Raw genomic sequence first — 17,243 nt, 5'->3', positions numbered from 1 at the left:
ACTGGGGCTACATGCCCACAGAGTTTCATGTGCTCCGGTGTTACGGTGTCCCGGGAATCGTTGACGAAAAATTCAGGATCGATTACGGGAAAAAAGAATTTAAAAAATAAATAAATAAAGAATAAAAAAAAACGTTGACAACAACTATATGACCGCTTTGCTAGCTACGCTAGCGGCGGTCATAATAAAAACACAAATAGATGTGGTTTGAGTGAACTCTGAACTTCAATCATGCTTTTTCCAGTGTGTGTTGCCATTTCTGATTCATTTCAGGTAATAAAAACACAAATATGGCTCAAGTGAAGACTGAACGTCCGTCATTCTTTTTCCAGTGTAAATTGATATCAGGTTTATGTTTGTTAATGTATTACCAGAATACACTGCACCATCATGATGGGAAGCCATAAATTTAATCACTACAGTTTCCTTGATAATATTGCCAGTCTTCAACAGCTGAGAGATAGGGAAAGGACGGGGATATCATTTTCAAACTATCTACCTCAGATGCAGCATAGCCCTAACCATGTCCACCTGCAAAACAGACTGCATTGAAAAACCGATATCAAGAGGCTTTGGTAAACTTGGACGTATCGTAGGTAGATATCCATGGATGTTCCTTATTCCACCCCTTATCATATCCGCAGGTCTCGGTGCAGGGTTTTATTTTCTAGAAGACAGAGAGTCAAACAACATCGAAGATCAATTCACTCCAAAAAATGGCCCGGCAAAGGCGGAAAGAGCATACGTCAAAGAGCACTTCCCACAAGGTGAGGAGTTTTCAAGTCTGAGGCTTTACACAGATGGTACATATGCTTCATTAATCGCTGTGTACTCAGAAAATATTCTCACCAAAGATGCGTTTCAGGAAGTTCTGGAACTAGATAAAACAGTACAGCGCATCAAGGCAGATGAGAGTCCAAAGACTTTTTCAGATCTGTGTGTCAAGGACAGAGATTTGAAATGTGTCTCGAATCCAATATTGAATATTGTGAGCGACTATGTTACTAATGGCATACCAATAGATTACCCCCAACACAAGACAGAATTCACAGGGACAGCAATTGGGGGAGTGGATCAGGACCCGAACAAAAGTGTAAAGACTGCGCAAGCAATCAGGCTTTTCTATTATTTGAAAGAGGACAACAAAACTGAAACGGATCTATGGCTGAAGAAGTTTATAAAGATCTTTTCAGAAAGAAAAGCCTCCAAAACGGTACGTTTGAATGCTCCATAGAAAATATGCTATATAGCTTTGGCTTTAAATACTATGTGTCATTTCTAATGAGTTCTAACTTGTTAAATGATCAACAGAAACAGAGACAAAAGATTAATTTGCTTAAGATACCAATTTACCAGTGATAGATGTCTAATCCACTCTTTCTCTATAAAACTTTGCAGATCTCAGTTTCATATTTCACTTCAATATCAAGAGAGGAGGAATTTGATGCAAATTCTAAAACAGTCATCCCACTGTTCTCTGTTACATACTTTCTGGCCGTTACTGTCTCCATAATGTCCTGTTTGAGGTATGTTGTACATTAAGGTGAAACATCAGATAACTCTTGAGATAAACGGACAACTACATCATCTTGCAATTTAGTAGATGTAGATGGTGAGATCATTTTCTATATCAAAAAATATTTTTAATTTGGACATGGCATTTATCAAATGGTGTAATTGGTTGTTATATTGCTTTTTGGAAGTTATGGATATCTTTTCACAGTCCATGATTATGCACTCAGTGTGCAATACTGATATTCTTTGATTGATTTCTTATCAAATCTGGATTTAGTATTATGAGCTAATGATGATGGAACCACTGAGCATATAATGTAAAACACACATTTGAAATTATGATGGAATAGCACTATTTGGTTGATTGGCTAAAAATACTTCAAGCCAGGCATATCTCTTTTTTAATATATTTTTTCTTGTAATTTATATTTGGAAATTCAAACACTGCACCCATATACTATCACATTATCCTCTGCCTTCACCTTAAAAATAAGGCATATCAGTCTATATGTAATGAACAATTATCAGACTAAGTGCTGTACAGTATATCATTCTACGGATGCATGAAGAGAAACTATGATGTATGATCACACTGTAATATGTACAGTATAGGCCTCGCTCCAACAGCCACATTATGAGATAGTCCTCGTTTGACTGTAGATGCATGTTTACCTGCATGTGTCATATCTGTGCTCAATCAGGCTGGACTGTGTGAGGAACAAGGTCTGGGTGGCCACCTTCGGGGTGCTGTCTGCAGGCCTGGCGGTGCTCAGCAGTTTTGGACTGCTGCTCTTCTGTGGGATGCCATTCGTGATGACCGTGGCGTCTGCTCCCTTTCTCATTCTTGGTAAATAAAACACATCTAGTTTGAAAGAAAAGCTTTCAAAGAAATGCTTTCAACCTGCTGAATCAATAAACTTTTGCTATCATCACTGAAAATATAATCATGCCTATTTTCAGCATATTATGTGGATAAATTAGACTAATTTTGCTTTTACATCATTGTGAAATATGGTTTGTCTAATAGCCCTCTCTTGTCACAGGTATTGGTGTGGATGACATGTTCATTATGATTTCATGCTGGCAGAAAACAAAAGTCCATGATAAGGTGGAAGATCGCATGGCCGAGACATACGAGCACGCTGCTGTTTCCATCACCATCACCACTCTCACTAATGTCTTTGCCTTTTACATCGGCCTCTTGACCCCTTTTGGGTCGGTCCAGTCCTTCTGCATGTACACCGGCACAGCCATCCTCTTCTGCTACATCTACAACATCACATTCTTCGGTGCCTTTCTGGCCCTGAATGGACAAAGAGAGGGAAGCAATAGACACTGGCTTACGTGCAGGAAGGTTAAATTAGCAGATGAACACAACAAGAGCAATGCCTGTTCAGTTGGAGGAGCTTATGATCGTAAAACAGAGAAAGAGGAGGAAATGCCCATCGACATCTTCTTTAAAAAGCACTACGGTCCATTTCTGACAAAGCCTTGGACTAAAGTGTTAGTTGTTTTGCTCTACTCAGGATACTTGGCCGGTAGCATTTATGGTTGTTTTCAAATGCAGGAGGGAATTGATCTAAAAAATTTAGCACCTGATGATTCATATGTTGCTCCCTACTACAATAATGAGGACATATATTTCTCAGAGTACGGCCCTTTTGTCATGTTAGTTATTGAAGATGAAAACTTCAAGTATTGGGGGAAATTTGCTCGTGAAATTCTCAACATGTGCCTGAATGAATTTGAATCATCCGACATGGTTGCCAAAAACAGGACTATATTTTGGCTTGAATCGTATGAGAAATATGGAGATAATAAGAGTTTAGATCTTTCAGATGAAAATGTGTTCATGCTTAATTTGCCCACATTTCTTGCTGTCTCAGGTTTCAAACAAGATCTCAATATTTCTAATAACAAAATAGTTGCCTCTCGATTGTTTATCCCAACAGCTAACATTAGAACTGCAATAGATGAAAAGAACATGTTGAACTTTTTTAGGGACACAGCTTCCACTTGTTTTCCAAACTTGGATCTGATGGTCTACCATCCTGCTTTTATTTACTATGATCAATATGCAGTCATTATTAGCAATACTATCCAAAATACTGTACTTGCCACTGTGATCATGCTTGTAATTTCTCTTCTGTTGATTCCACATCCTCTCTGTTCTCTGTGGGTGACCTTTGCCATCGCCTCTGTAATAGTAGGTGTAGCTGGTTTCATGGCTTTGTGGGATGTTAATCTAGACTCCATCTCCATGATCAACCTGATTATCTGCATCGGCTTTTCTGTTGACTTTTCTGCACACATTTCCTACGCCTTTGTCTCAAGTAAAGAGAAAACAGCCAATGGAAAAGCCATTGATGGCTTATACCACCTTGGATATCCAATTCTACAAGGAGCTGTATCTACCATTGCTGGTGTTGTGGTCCTCTCAGCAGCAGAGAGCTACATTTTCAGGACCTTTTTCAAGATTATGTTTCTGGTCATCTCATTCGGCGCACTTCACGGCATCATGTTCATCCCCATATTTCTGACATTTTTTGAATGCTCTAGTGATCAGGATGAAAAGGATCAATCTGGCAATAAGCAGCAGTCGACGTATGCTAATTCTAACACTAACCACACACCCCAAGGTTTTCCTCCAGGCAGCGGTGCCACTGACGATTTAAACTCACCTAATCCTATTCCTAATCCCTACCCTTACCATATCTATAACCCAGGCACAACCCCAGCAGTTTACAGGCCACACCAAGAAAGGCAATTGTCTGGCAATGGGCAGCATGTGAGGCATAGTTATATGCAACAGTCTGGCCAAAGATCCCTCAATCAGAATCAGAACCGTCCAAAATATTCAGATTCAGACTGTCCCTGAACCTGTAGGCAGGTATCAAGAAATTGGATCACAGATATCTAATGATGCTGTCAATGTTACAAGTATAAAATATATATTTTTTAGTTGAAATGCAATGTTGATTATATGACAAACACACTAGATCACAGTATAGGCCTACTGAATATTTACTAATTGCTTATGTCATGTACTTTCTACATTATATTCATGCTGTATATTTGGGTAGCTAATGCTTGAAATGTTTTAACCACAGTACAGTATATCATTTCACTTTTTCGTGTGTAGGTGGTCTGATAGTAAGACAATAGCATTAGTCAAAGTAAACACATCATTAAAATGGTCTGGATGATTCCCATCCATCTGTTTGTCATTATTCCTGTGTAATAATTCCTTTAATCATGCCACACTGATATACTTCACATGATATAGATGATACTGTATGTGACATGATATACAGTATAAACCTGACCTGTTTCATGTACATGTGTTAGTGCAATAAACTGATATTGATAAATATGCTGTTCATTCCTAGTCTACTCTCGAAACAAATTGAACACAGAAGTATACATATTGATTTAAACCTTTCATCACTTTGTAAATAGACATTTTGGGATCAACCATCGAAGGCACGTGCTGTTAGTTGTCTCATTCCTGAACCCAATGATATCTGCGATCCCATCTGTTCATTATGGATCAGTCTCCCAATAAATAGTTCGGTTTGTGAATAATTCTACAGATGTGGCTGAGCAGCAAGCACACACAGGCAGGGATGTAGTGGAGGCTAAACGCAAGTAAAGGCAGTATATCCACCACCTCTGAAATTACAGAAATAGAGTTTATCCACCTCTCAAAAGAGTTTATTCACCAATAGCAACTTTTAACATTCACAGATCACACTGTATTATCCACATTCACAGTATGTGCACTCATCAACACTCTAGGAACCATTTAATACCACTGGTATTGATAGACAATAACCTCCAGCATAATCAAACACGTTCTTTATACCTTTTTAAAAAATCTGATACCATATGGTGCAGTCCACTTCAGCGAGATCACAGAATTCATAGTTTACCCACCTCTCATTTTACCACCACATCCCTGCACACAGAGATAGTGAGTGAAACCTATTCTAAAAACTTTGTGCACCTCAGTGTCACAGGACAGACTATGTGGGCTCGCCCTTCTGTTTACTGAAAATGATGTGCCTGCAAACTGGATTACAATGATTTGATTGAGGAGTTTGCAGCAACGGAAGCCAGAAAGCAAGTCAATCACATTTATTTAGTGCAATGTTCACCAGTTTCTGCTGTGCACATATCATCAATAGTTTCAATGCCGTGTGTGTTTAGGCCTACTTCGACAAAAACAATAAAATGCCACCGTACTACGTTTTGCCAAATAGATAATAAAGAAACACACTCTCGTCGAATAAAATTGGCATTTAAAACATAAAGTTTTATTTCACTCAGGTCCCTTAGGGCCATCTAGAACCATGAACCATCACAGATTCTGAAATCGATTTTGGCATAGCTGAATGGATTCTGTGCTCCTTTCTGCTCCTTTTGGTTATAAAACACCATGCCAAATGACTTCATGTGACAGTGTTTGTGTCTTGCCAATCTTGAGCAGTAAAACAATAATAATCAAGCTTTGGAGGTGACGTTCATGACCAATAGTTCACACGTTACAATATCCTGGAAGGAATCATTTAGTTACCTGGAATTGCCCTTTTGATGTCCTGAAGGTGGCCTACTTTTAATGATGCACGTGCAGCATTAGCTCTTCTCAGACTAGTCAAGTCCTGTCAAGTCCAGTCAAGTTTATTGATATAGCGTATTTCATACAGAGGTCATTTTATATGCTTTACATAAACACGAGCAAACAAATAATAACAAATAAAAGCACATATATATGGGCCATTCTACAGAATTGGTGCAAATTCACACTTCAAAACTTCTTGAGAAAAATGTGTTTTTTCCTGCAAGTTTTGTAGTCATAAACATAGTACGTAGAACATCTAAGGAACACTATTCTACTGAATGGACACTTTAATTTCCTATCGTGTTTTTATACAGTTTTGAAACTTTTTCTCTCTCCCAAAATGTGTCACTACCGAAACGCAACAACATTTGCTATAAAAATGAGTTTTTAAACATTAAAATTAAATATTCTTTACATTAACCTTCTAAATATATTTTTAAAAATTTTTTAGAGGACAGTGTTATGTTTCTATTGATTAGAAATAGCATTTTAACAAAACCATAAGGGTGGTCCATCAAATTAAATTCATTTTGAAAGCGATATTTCTCTGTAAATGCCATATATGCACTGATACAAATTTCAAATTCAAGGATTCATTAGTTTAAATTTTTATCTCACTAAATACAATTTTGTAAACTTTTCTGATGGCAAAACATATTTTATTTTTCCAGAATAATATGTGTTTCGGTCGTGACTTCAAATGTTCGGTAGTGACGAACATATTTGACATTTCGATATTTTGTGTAAAAAAAAGTAATTAGTTTGTCAAAATTGGTTGGCATCATGCAGCCAAAACATACAGAACAAAGAGGACCTTAAGCAACACCACATAAAAGCACTTTGCACTGACATTACGCTGAGGAGCTGGTGGATAGTTCCGACCTTGAAGGGAGGCAAGATTCTGTGTTGATTTTCACATCTCTTGAGAAAAAGATGACATAATGTAGGCTGGATAAACCCAGCCTGATCTGCCGCCAATTGGGATTTCGCTCTGCAGCTCAGGCTGGAAACCTGCACATCTATCTCCTGCTTCCTGTCCACGTCTGCTGGGTCCAATCACAAACTGGCTTATCCATTGATTGGTTGAAGGACTATCCAAGCGTACAGAGTCATTTGAGCTATGACCATTGATCACGTCTCTAATGCAGTAGAAATAAAGTGCAGACTCCCCAGGCCCCCAGACTAATGTTCAATCTTAAAAGATCTTAAAAGATTGAGCTTAGTATGGTGATAGCCAATACCTTTCTCTGTGGGGACCTCATGTGCTCTGTTTCAGAAACAGAAACTTTTTATTTGTGTTATAATAAACAATATATCAAAAGGATGCAGAAAAAAGTAATATTTAACACAACTGACATCTTGTTCAAAACTGAGGAAGAGATGCCAACAATTTTTCTCATCAAAGAGCCAAGTCTGTATTTTCTCAGTAATCTGGATGTGAGCACTCTTCTGAGAGCATGTTTCTCTTTGTAGCTAACCGATTTGTATGAGGGGGAAAAAAGGGTCTTTCTTACACAGGGCCGGAGTGGGATACTTAATTTTAGTGGTAAATTACAAGTTCCAGTGGCCCTTTGTGGTGGTGGGGGGGATAGACTACATCACATGGCCACTACCACACTATCTGTAAGAGATTGTTGGACCCTATACCTATGAGCCTGCTTCAGTCCATCAGACCAACCAGCCATCATACATGTGATCAATGCTTCCAACAGCGTTCAAACCGGCCCGGGTTACACCTTTACTTGAGAGAACTTCACTCAATCTTTCTCAAATTGAGAAGCACCATTCTGTCTCACTCCTGCTTTTCCTATCCAAAGGTATAAAGCGAGCAGTTTCCAAACAAGTCTCTGAATTTCTTTCATAGAACAATTATCTGGATCCAAATCAATATGGGTTCAAAAGCCGTTCAAAAGCTCTACTGAAACGGCTCTGCTGTTTGTAACAGAAGCCTTAAAGGAACCCAGGGCGACTACTCGGTCATCAGTACTCATTCTCCTTGACTTATCAGCTGTCTTTGACATGGTTAATCACCGCATCCTTCTCTCTATACTCTCAAACATGGGCATCTCCAGCTCTGCTCTCTCCTGTTTTGAATCCTACCTCACAGGACACTCATTTAACGCATCATGCCATGGACAACCGTCCACAGCTGTCACCACAGGGGTCCACCAGGGCTCAGTACTGGGCCAGCTTCTCTTTGCTATCTACTCCACCTCTTTGGGACAGATCAATCGTTCGCAAGGCTTCTTATACCACTGCTCTGCAGATGACACACAGCTCTATCTGCCCTTTCCAACTCATGACCCCTTGGTCCCGACACAGATCTCAGATTGCAGACATATCAACATGGATGAAGGCACACCAACTCCAGCTAAACCTCTCAAAAACTTGGTCCTCCCAGCCAAACCTACCATACATCATGACATCAACATCAGAATTGACTCCTTGTCTATTGCATCTACCAGGACTGCAAGAAATGTAGGAGTCGACAACCAACTAACTTTCTCCGATCATGTTGCCTCAATAGCCTGGTTGTGCCATCATCACGCACTCTACAACATACGGACAATCAGCATTTACTTGACTCAAGATACTACCCAACTCCTTGAGGCAATAGTTATCTCACAACTTGACAACTTGAGTAATGCCCTCCTGACAGGTCTTCTAGCCTGCACAGTGAAACTCCTTCAGATGATCCAGAACGCAGCAGCGTGCTTGATCTACAACCAACCTAAAAGGTTGTCACCCCATTGCTCATCCAACCACACTGGCCACCGTTGGCTGCCCGCATCAAATGCTTGCCTACAAAGTAATCTCCGGCTCTGCTCCCACCTATTTGAATGCTACCACATGACCGCTGCACTCCTTAGGTGAACAACGTCTAGCTCTGCCACTTATTTTAGATGGTAGTCCTAATCAAATCACATAAAACATTACAGAAATATGTCTGACAAATTATTTGTACTGAAAAAGAATATTTGTGCACTTGAAAGTTTCTATTTATTTATCAAAATAAAGAAATAAGTGCCATTTTGTCACTACCGAAATAATCATGTCACAACCGAAATATCAACAAATGTTTCGGTTGTGACAGTTTCGGTAGTGACGAAATAAGCTAATTTTGATCCTACCACTAAGATGCTAGTCAGTACGTAGTTAGCTAGCACAGTTCTCAATGTTGAAACATGAGTAAAACCTAAATGACCAGTAGAAACAATCAAAAAAACTTAATTAAGCATTGAAAATGTGTGTTCGGTAGTGACATTCTTAAATGTTACACACTGATTTCCAAACTTTCGATCACATTTACCTCAAAACAGTGGGCCTGATCTACTCACCAAGCCACCATGAGGGAGAGGGTTACAGGCAAAACTTCCTGGTCCAAAAAGGAGGGGAGTGGCTTAAAGCAGTATCATATTATTGACCAAACTGTGCAATGTTTCGGTAGTGACGTGAAAATGCGGGACAGCATTTTTTACATGATTATTCATGATTTTTCCTGAAAATATCGAATAAATATATATTTTTTGTTTTAATTATCAGAAGTATTCAAAAAGATACTTCTAAAAACAATGATTAAAAAATAAAAAATAAATATTTCATATTTATTTTTCAATGGTAAAATTCAGACCTTAGCGTTCGGGACAACCACCTCTCAATAGAAAGCACCATATAAATGATGATATTTTATATATAAAGCTTGCAGCTACATCAACTATCACTTTGGGTTTTGATTGGTATTTGCTTGTATTATTTTATTATCAAAGAATTTCCTACATTACTGCTTTTTAAATTAGTTTTTTGGTTCCGGGACAGCAATTTGCACGAATTCTGTAGAATCGCAAGTTGTGAAATGAAATACCATGCACAATAGTGTTTTTAATTGTATTTATTTGTTTTTAAATATGTCTCTATTTCCAGATCAGATTCACTAGCGCTCTGGTTTTTCACGACACAGCTGACAATGATTCATATCCATATTCTGGCTCTTCTGACACCATGTCAAGTGTTGTGTTGCATGGAAATCACTGCCACTGCAGAGACGAGGTATACAGACATATCAGTTTTTTTGTAGCACAAGCCATAACAGGCTGATAGTCCTACACAACACACAACTGCCGAACCTCCAGGACAACAACAGTTTTAACCCCAGAGCCATTCTCATTGACTGTTGGAACATACACATGCTACAGAATACACATTCAGAGTGATATGACCAAGTGCAATGACAAAGACAATGAAGTGCCACCTCCACCATACTACGTTTTACCAAATTAATCAATAAATCTAACCTTTGCTCAAATAAATTAGGATTTAAAACATAATGGTTAATTTCACTGAGATCTATCGGTTCGCAGATTCTGAAATTGATTTTGTCTAAGATGCATGGATGCTTTGTGCTCCTATTTGTCTCCTTTGGTTATAAATGGCAATTCTTTGGGTCTTTTAAAGCATGTGATAGTGTCTGTGTCTTTCCAATCCTGTGCAGTAAAACAATAACAGTCACACTTCAGACGTGGCATTTATTGCCAGTAGTTAACACCTGATGATATCCCAGAAAGGGTAATTTAGTTACTTGGAATGTCGCTTTTGATGTTCTGAAGGTAGCTGTACATGTTCTTCTCAGACTATTGATGATAAGTGAAGTCAAAGTCAAAGACTGCTTGGTTTTCCTTATTGCATTGGCCTCTGGTACAGGACAGATGCATTAGATATCACATTTACTGATATTGATTAAACTCAATAGAGCATCACATTCATGCAATGCAACATCTGGCATGGAAAAATAAAACATTAAAAAGAAAATGTGTGGAAATGGTGACAAATCTGTTGTTACAGTCTAATACTGATGCCACACTGTCAAACACGTGCTCAGTGTGTGGCACAAGGAAAACTTTGACTGGTATGGAACACATTTATTGGTATTAGAATAGATGAGATTAGATTAGAATAGATTAGATTAGGTTCAACCTTAATGCCATCGTGCAGAGTGCAGAGTACAAATGCAAAGACTGATTTCCTGAAGTCCACAAGGAACTCTTTGGTCCTCTGGGTGTTGAGAGCCAGGTTGTTGTCAGTGCACCATGATGTTACAGGTGCTGGACCCCCTCCCTGCAGGCCATCTCATCATTGTTGCTGATGAGACCAATCACCATAGTGTCATCTGCAAACTTCACGATGGTGTAAAGACCATGTACAGGTGTGCTGTCGTAGTTGAAGAGGGAGTGAAGAGAGGGCTCAGCACACATCCCTGTGGTTCGCTGCATGGTGTTCAGAGTAATGGTTGAGCAGGTGTGATTATCGAGCACACTGAGGTCTGTTGGTGGCCCTGTTCACTGAGTTTGGTGATGGGATTATGGTGTTGAATGCTGAACTTACTGAAGTCCGTAAACAGCATTCTCACATACAGTGTAGGGTTGCCGGTTCGATCCCCGACCAGTCCACGGTTGAAGTGCCCTTGAGCAAGGCACCTAACCCCTCACTACTCCCTGAGCACCGCTGGTTGGGCAGGCAGCTCACTGCTCTGGGTTAGTGTGTGATTCACCTCACTGTGTGTTCACTGTGTGCTGTGTGTGTTCACTAATTCGGTTAAATTGGGTTGAATGCAGAGGACTGAATTTCCCTCACGGGGTCAAAAAAGTATATATTCATTCATGTTGCTATTGTCAAGGTGAGACAGAGTAAAGTGCTGTAGAGGGCAGAGGTGCTCCTGTTCTGACAGTAGGGGAATTGGAAGGGGTCCAGTGAGGGTGGTACATGTAAGCAGGTCTTGAGATGGGCCAGGACCAGCTTCTCAAAGCACTTACAGTACATGATCTAAATGAGCTCATCAAGGCAAGAGTCAATGTGCAGCCAGAACATCTAACATGTTGATGTGGAGTAAGCAGGGGGACGATCGACAACAAGTCAAGTCAACTTTATTTATGTAGTGCAATTCATACACAGAGGTCATTCAATGTGTTTTACATAAACACAAGCAAAAAGGAATACCTAACAAAAGCAAAGAAGAGCAATGATTTAAAAATAAAAAAAAATAAAAAAAATGAAAATACAAAGCACACAAGGTCATAGTACATTAAAGCATAAAAAGTGCTAAAGTTAAAAATTGTTTAAAAAGTAATAATTAAAACACATAAGAATATAGATAGAAAAAATATTGAATTATTATACTGTTCAAGCACCCAGTGAACAACAGCACACTATGAAGGTTATTGAAGTAGTCCCAAACTGTGCACACACATACAGTATATTGCCTTTCAGGGCCAAAATGCCTGACCAGTGACCACAGTCCTGTTGTGTATTAATACCCAAAATAGTGAACACTCAGAGTTTCAGAGACACACAAATTGATGGCTCTGATTTTCGCGGTTTTCGTCAACTGTCAAGGTCAGCAACCAAAATGATGTCAAACAAAGAGATACTGATAGCTTGTGTCATGTCTATCACCACAGAATAGTGCTTCTTTATGTGAATTTGCTGACCGGGTTGGAATCTGTGCTCTGTGGTGTGCTAGCTGATCCACAAACAAATACATGCCAAAATAACACATTTAGAGTGATATGACCAAGTACATTGACAAAAAGAATTTGTGCCACCTCCACTGTACGTTTTTCTAAATAAATTATTAAAAAACCCTAACCTTTGCCAAATTAGATTAGCATTTAAAACATAAAGGCTAATTTCACCGACCCCTTTGGGCCATTTATATCTGTGGTTCTGAAATTATTTTATCATTGTTACAGTAAATAGATGCGTTGTGCTCCTTTCTGTTTCCTTTTGGTTATAAATCATGTGCTTTTTAGTTCATGTGATAGTGTTGGTGTCCAATCCTGTGCAGTAAAACAATAACAATCACGCTTTAGACGTGGCATTTAAGACCAATATATTTAACACCTGATGATATCCCAGAAAGGGTAATTTGGTTACTTGGAATGTCCCTTTTGATGTTCTGAAGGTAGCCTACTTTTTAATGATGCATGTGCTGTGAGTTCTTCTCAGACTCTTGATGATAAGGGATGTCAAGGTCAAAGACTGCCTGGTTTCCCTTATTGCATTGGTCTCTGATACAGTACAAATACATGCAGCGCAACATATGGCACTCAAAAATAAAATAATAAAAAGAAAAACTGTGAAAATGTTAACAAATCTTACAGACTACTACTGTAATACTGCTGTCACACTGTCACACTGTCACTGGCACAAAGGAAACTTTGACTAATATGTACAACATATTTAGTGGTGTGACTTGTAGACAAATCTACTTTCAACAAACAGTTTGCTCAGTAAGGGACAGAATGGAATGGGTATAATTATTATTTGTTTTTTATTATTTCCATTTACTGTAGATGTATTCACTAAACACACTGTAAAAAGTCGTTCAGTGCTATTGTCCATATGGCTTCATTTTAAAAACGATATTTATGCAATAATATAGCTATTATATAAATTAATTTGATTTCCTTATGTCTTTTTTTTAGTATTCTATTCAGAGTTGTCCTTTAAGATTGATGTTACAATTTTTGAAAATTGCAACGTCAATGGTAAAGGACAACTTTAAATATACAGGCGGCACGGAAATAGGCATTTAGATGTAATTAAAGTATCTGACTTCCTACTATCCGTGCTAACTGTATAGCACAATGACACTGAAATTACGAAAATACATAATATATTACAACATGTAGATGTAGAAGTTTTATTCATGTGCAACCAATGTACAGTACATTATCAAATCAAGTAAATCCAGCGATTCTTTTTTTCAACGTAGTATCGATTCATGTAAATACCTATTTCAATTAAGTCTAATGTATATAATATGCTGATATTTTTTACATTGAGTGAACTCAATTTATTGGATTTTTCTGAAATGCAACTTAATATTTTTGCATACATCAAAATGCACATTATTGCAGTTTTTGTCCGTTGCTTGAACACATTTTGCAAAACTTCGCTCACTATGCCAAAACTCTACACTCAAGTAAACATAACACAACACTAGGAAATATACCTTTCACATCTATGTGAAATTGAAACTCTACTACCTAAACTCTGCTATCAAAACCTAACAATCCTTTGTCAAAATGTAACTCTGGTGACAAAACGAAACACACTTGCACACTTTCACTCACACTTTCAGATCAGGAGGAACACACTAGTCTACTTTATATAAAACACCTTGCTTGAATACATTTGCAAAACTTTTCTCTTTGTGCCAAAACTCTACACACAAGTAAACAAAGACATGACACATTCACATCACCATTTACAATGGCTAAACTGAGGGCTTTTTGTAGATGGCTGATTGGTGTTCAGTTTTGCAAGTAAGTGCGTTCATCAGGTGTGTATTTGAGAGGTTGCAATTATTAAACCCGATGTGTTTTGTATGTTGGATACATGTGTTTAACAAATGGTACTCTGAGATTTCATTTTTGAACAAAATGTCTTATGTATGACATAGGGAGTAGTATGCAGGACCAAGTGTCGTATAAAGGAGTAAGTGTGTTGCAGAATTGCAACTAGAGTGCAAAGCAGCACTTTTGTTTAAGGTATTAGGTACATGTGTTTGAGATATGGCAACACAACTTCAAGTTGTGTTACTGTACTTTAGTCTAAGCATGGGTCTATACTCTATAGTGTTCAAGGAACGGGCAAAAACTGTAAGTTGGCATACCTCAAAATATCAGTTAGTTTACTAAACTTGCAAAAAGTTGTTGGAAAATGTTGTCTTAATTTTATTGAGTTAAGCACAAGTGACAGTTTTTACAGTGTATAGGTGCTTTAGGCTAAATGAGGAATAATATTAAACCTACAATGCAAGCTAACAATTGTTGTCTTCAACAACAACAACAATGAAAATGATGTCTTATGAAAAAATGTCTTATGAAAATGATAAGCATAATAAGCATAATAATTAAGCATAATTCAAAAACAACAAATTGTTGTCTTCAACAACAACAACAACAACAAACAACAAAGGGAATATTCCAGAAAGTCTTATGAAAATGATAAGCATAATAACAATGCAATTCAGGACCCCATATCCATCAACTTACAGGTACACATTCTCCAAGATATCACTAAATGACGTCCACCGTCTCTGACCAAATAGATAATTATGTCCATACGTGCATGCTGTTTGACCCACCTCATGCCAGTTTCTAGCTTAAGAACCACTTAAGAGCAGTTGGTTTTATTCTCCAGACTTTCAAACCAAAACACACCAGCTCTTCGTAACACTTAATTGACCATTTACAAGGTATGGCATATTAGCTATTTATTACCATTAAACAACATTAGTAAACTACTTAGTTCATACAGTAAGTCATTTACAAACATATTGTAAATGCGTCATTTACCTTTTACAAGGTCTTGTTATATGGCTTTTAATCAAAAGTCTAATCAAAAGTTTAGATGACCCAGGAGACACACACACACACACACACACACACACACACACACACACACACACACACACACACACACACACACACACACACACACACACACAGCATGAAAGTGTAGTTCTAAATTAATCAATTCATCATATGGGTTGTGTTTTGAGTGCCTTATAAACTACCTAAGTTTTTTATTAATGTTATCTAAAGGTTTAATTAAACCATGACCAAAACTTTAAAAACTGTAGATATTTCAGATTGTAATTCAACAGTATGTCATGTGGTAAATAGTTAAATGTGATTGTGAGGTTCCTTTTTTTTCAAATTTTGGATGGGACTGAAAAATTATCATTTCAGGAAATGAAATTTGAAATCGGGACTATGCCAATAGGATAGGAAGCTGGAATTTTGCCATTAGGTTAATAAGTGTACCATGACCTAGACGTGCTGACACGTTTTTTAGTCCACAGGGCATCATTTAATTTTTTTTATTGTTCTCATTGTTCTAGTTTATTTGGTGAGTGTGAACTATTAAAACTATGCCCGGAACTAATATGTAATAGAGCAGATGCTTAATGTTTAACTCCCTTAAAGATGATATAGTAAAAAAAAGGGACACCGTAGATAAATGAGGAGATATTGCTGGTTGGGAATTGAAATAATAAAATGTTACAGGAAAAGTTGTTTAGCTTAATTATTCACTCGTTCTCCTTTCTGCTATCTTTTGGATGGGACTGAAAAATTATCATTATGGGGCAGCCGTGGGCTACTGGTTAGGGCTTCGGGCTTGTGACTTGAGGGTTGCCGGTTCGATCCCCGACCAGTCTACGGCTGAAGTACCCTTGAGCAAGGCACCTAACCCCTCACTGCTCCCCGAGCGCCGCTGGTTGGGCAGGCAGCTCACTGCTCTGGGTTGTGTGATTCACCTCACTGTGTGTTCACTGTGTGCTGTGTGTTCACTAATTCGGTTAAATTGGGTTAAATGCAGAGAACTGAATTTCCCTCACGGGATCAAAAAAGTATATATTCTATTCATACTGTCTGCTTTCTGTAGTAAACAAAAATTATAGTCTTTTACTATTTTCATCAGAGATTGTGTCAGTACAGTACACCAATGAACATAATCATCCGCAGTTTGCTGCTGTTGCTGGTGTCTCATTGACTAAATCAAATGCTTTATGTTACGTAAATGAAATGAGAAGATATTTTAAAATACAGTTTATATTATGCACGGGATTGCCATTCTGTTAGACAGTCATAACTGAGAGAAAATGGAATTGATCATTAAGTCCAATATTCTAAATATGTGGTTTAATGTCTGCATATAGGCCCATACTCCAATGTGTGATATACGTTTTGTCTTTCTCACTAGTGGGTCACTTCGACACTAAAAGAATGAGGGCATACAGGTACGGTTCACCTGCATCGTACTGGAGCACGGTCGCCTCTGGTCCCTGGTCTGCACTCACACTGCATAATATCAAACCATACTTGGGTACAATTGAGTTGCTGTGTTCTAGAATCTTTATTCAACGTGTAATTGTTAATTGGAACGTTATAGTTTATTTCGTCATTAATGACATCCTGTGCTTACTTGTGTACCATACCAGAGCCCACCTCCTCCAAGCGTCCCGTACCCCGGTACGGAACGAAGCGATCACACTGGTCAAACGAACCGGACTTTAGGGGCCAAGTGTACTCGGGTACGGCAC

General features: G+C 38.2%; 1 protein-coding gene across 1 annotated transcript; it reads left to right on the top strand.

The window, feature by feature from the left end:
- Positions 1–523: 523 nt before the first annotated feature.
- On the top strand, positions 524–16,922 carry LOC134066512 (patched domain-containing protein 3-like). The gene is made up of 5 exons (XM_062521871.1): positions 524–1,213; positions 1,399–1,526; positions 2,217–2,362; positions 2,559–4,119; positions 16,904–16,922. Exons 1-5 carry the CDS (start codon positions 524–526, stop codon positions 16,920–16,922), a joined length of 2,544 nt encoding a protein of 847 aa, XP_062377855.1.
- Positions 16,923–17,243: the final 321 nt, after the last annotated feature.

The sequence above is a fragment of the Sardina pilchardus genome, chromosome 19 (assembly GCF_963854185.1).
Source record: "Sardina pilchardus chromosome 19, fSarPil1.1, whole genome shotgun sequence".
NCBI classification, from domain to species: domain Eukaryota; kingdom Metazoa; phylum Chordata; class Actinopteri; order Clupeiformes; family Clupeidae; genus Sardina; species Sardina pilchardus.
Note: the sequence above shows the minus strand (reverse complement) of the source record. Positions and strands in the feature narration are given on the sequence as shown.

What these genes read in the sequence shown, in the direction of transcription:
- LOC134066512 (XM_062521871.1), top strand. Translation starts at nt 524, where the DNA reads ATGTCCACCTGCAAAACAGACTGCATTGAAAAACCGATATCAAGAGGC. An exon ending in AAAGAAAAGCCTCCAAAACG is followed by an intron (nt 1,214 to 1,398) that starts GTACGTTTGAAT and finishes AAAACTTTGCAG; the next exon opens with ATCTCAGTTTCATATTTCAC. An exon ending in TCCATAATGTCCTGTTTGAG is followed by an intron (nt 1,527 to 2,216) that starts GTATGTTGTACA and finishes GTGCTCAATCAG; the next exon opens with GCTGGACTGTGTGAGGAACA.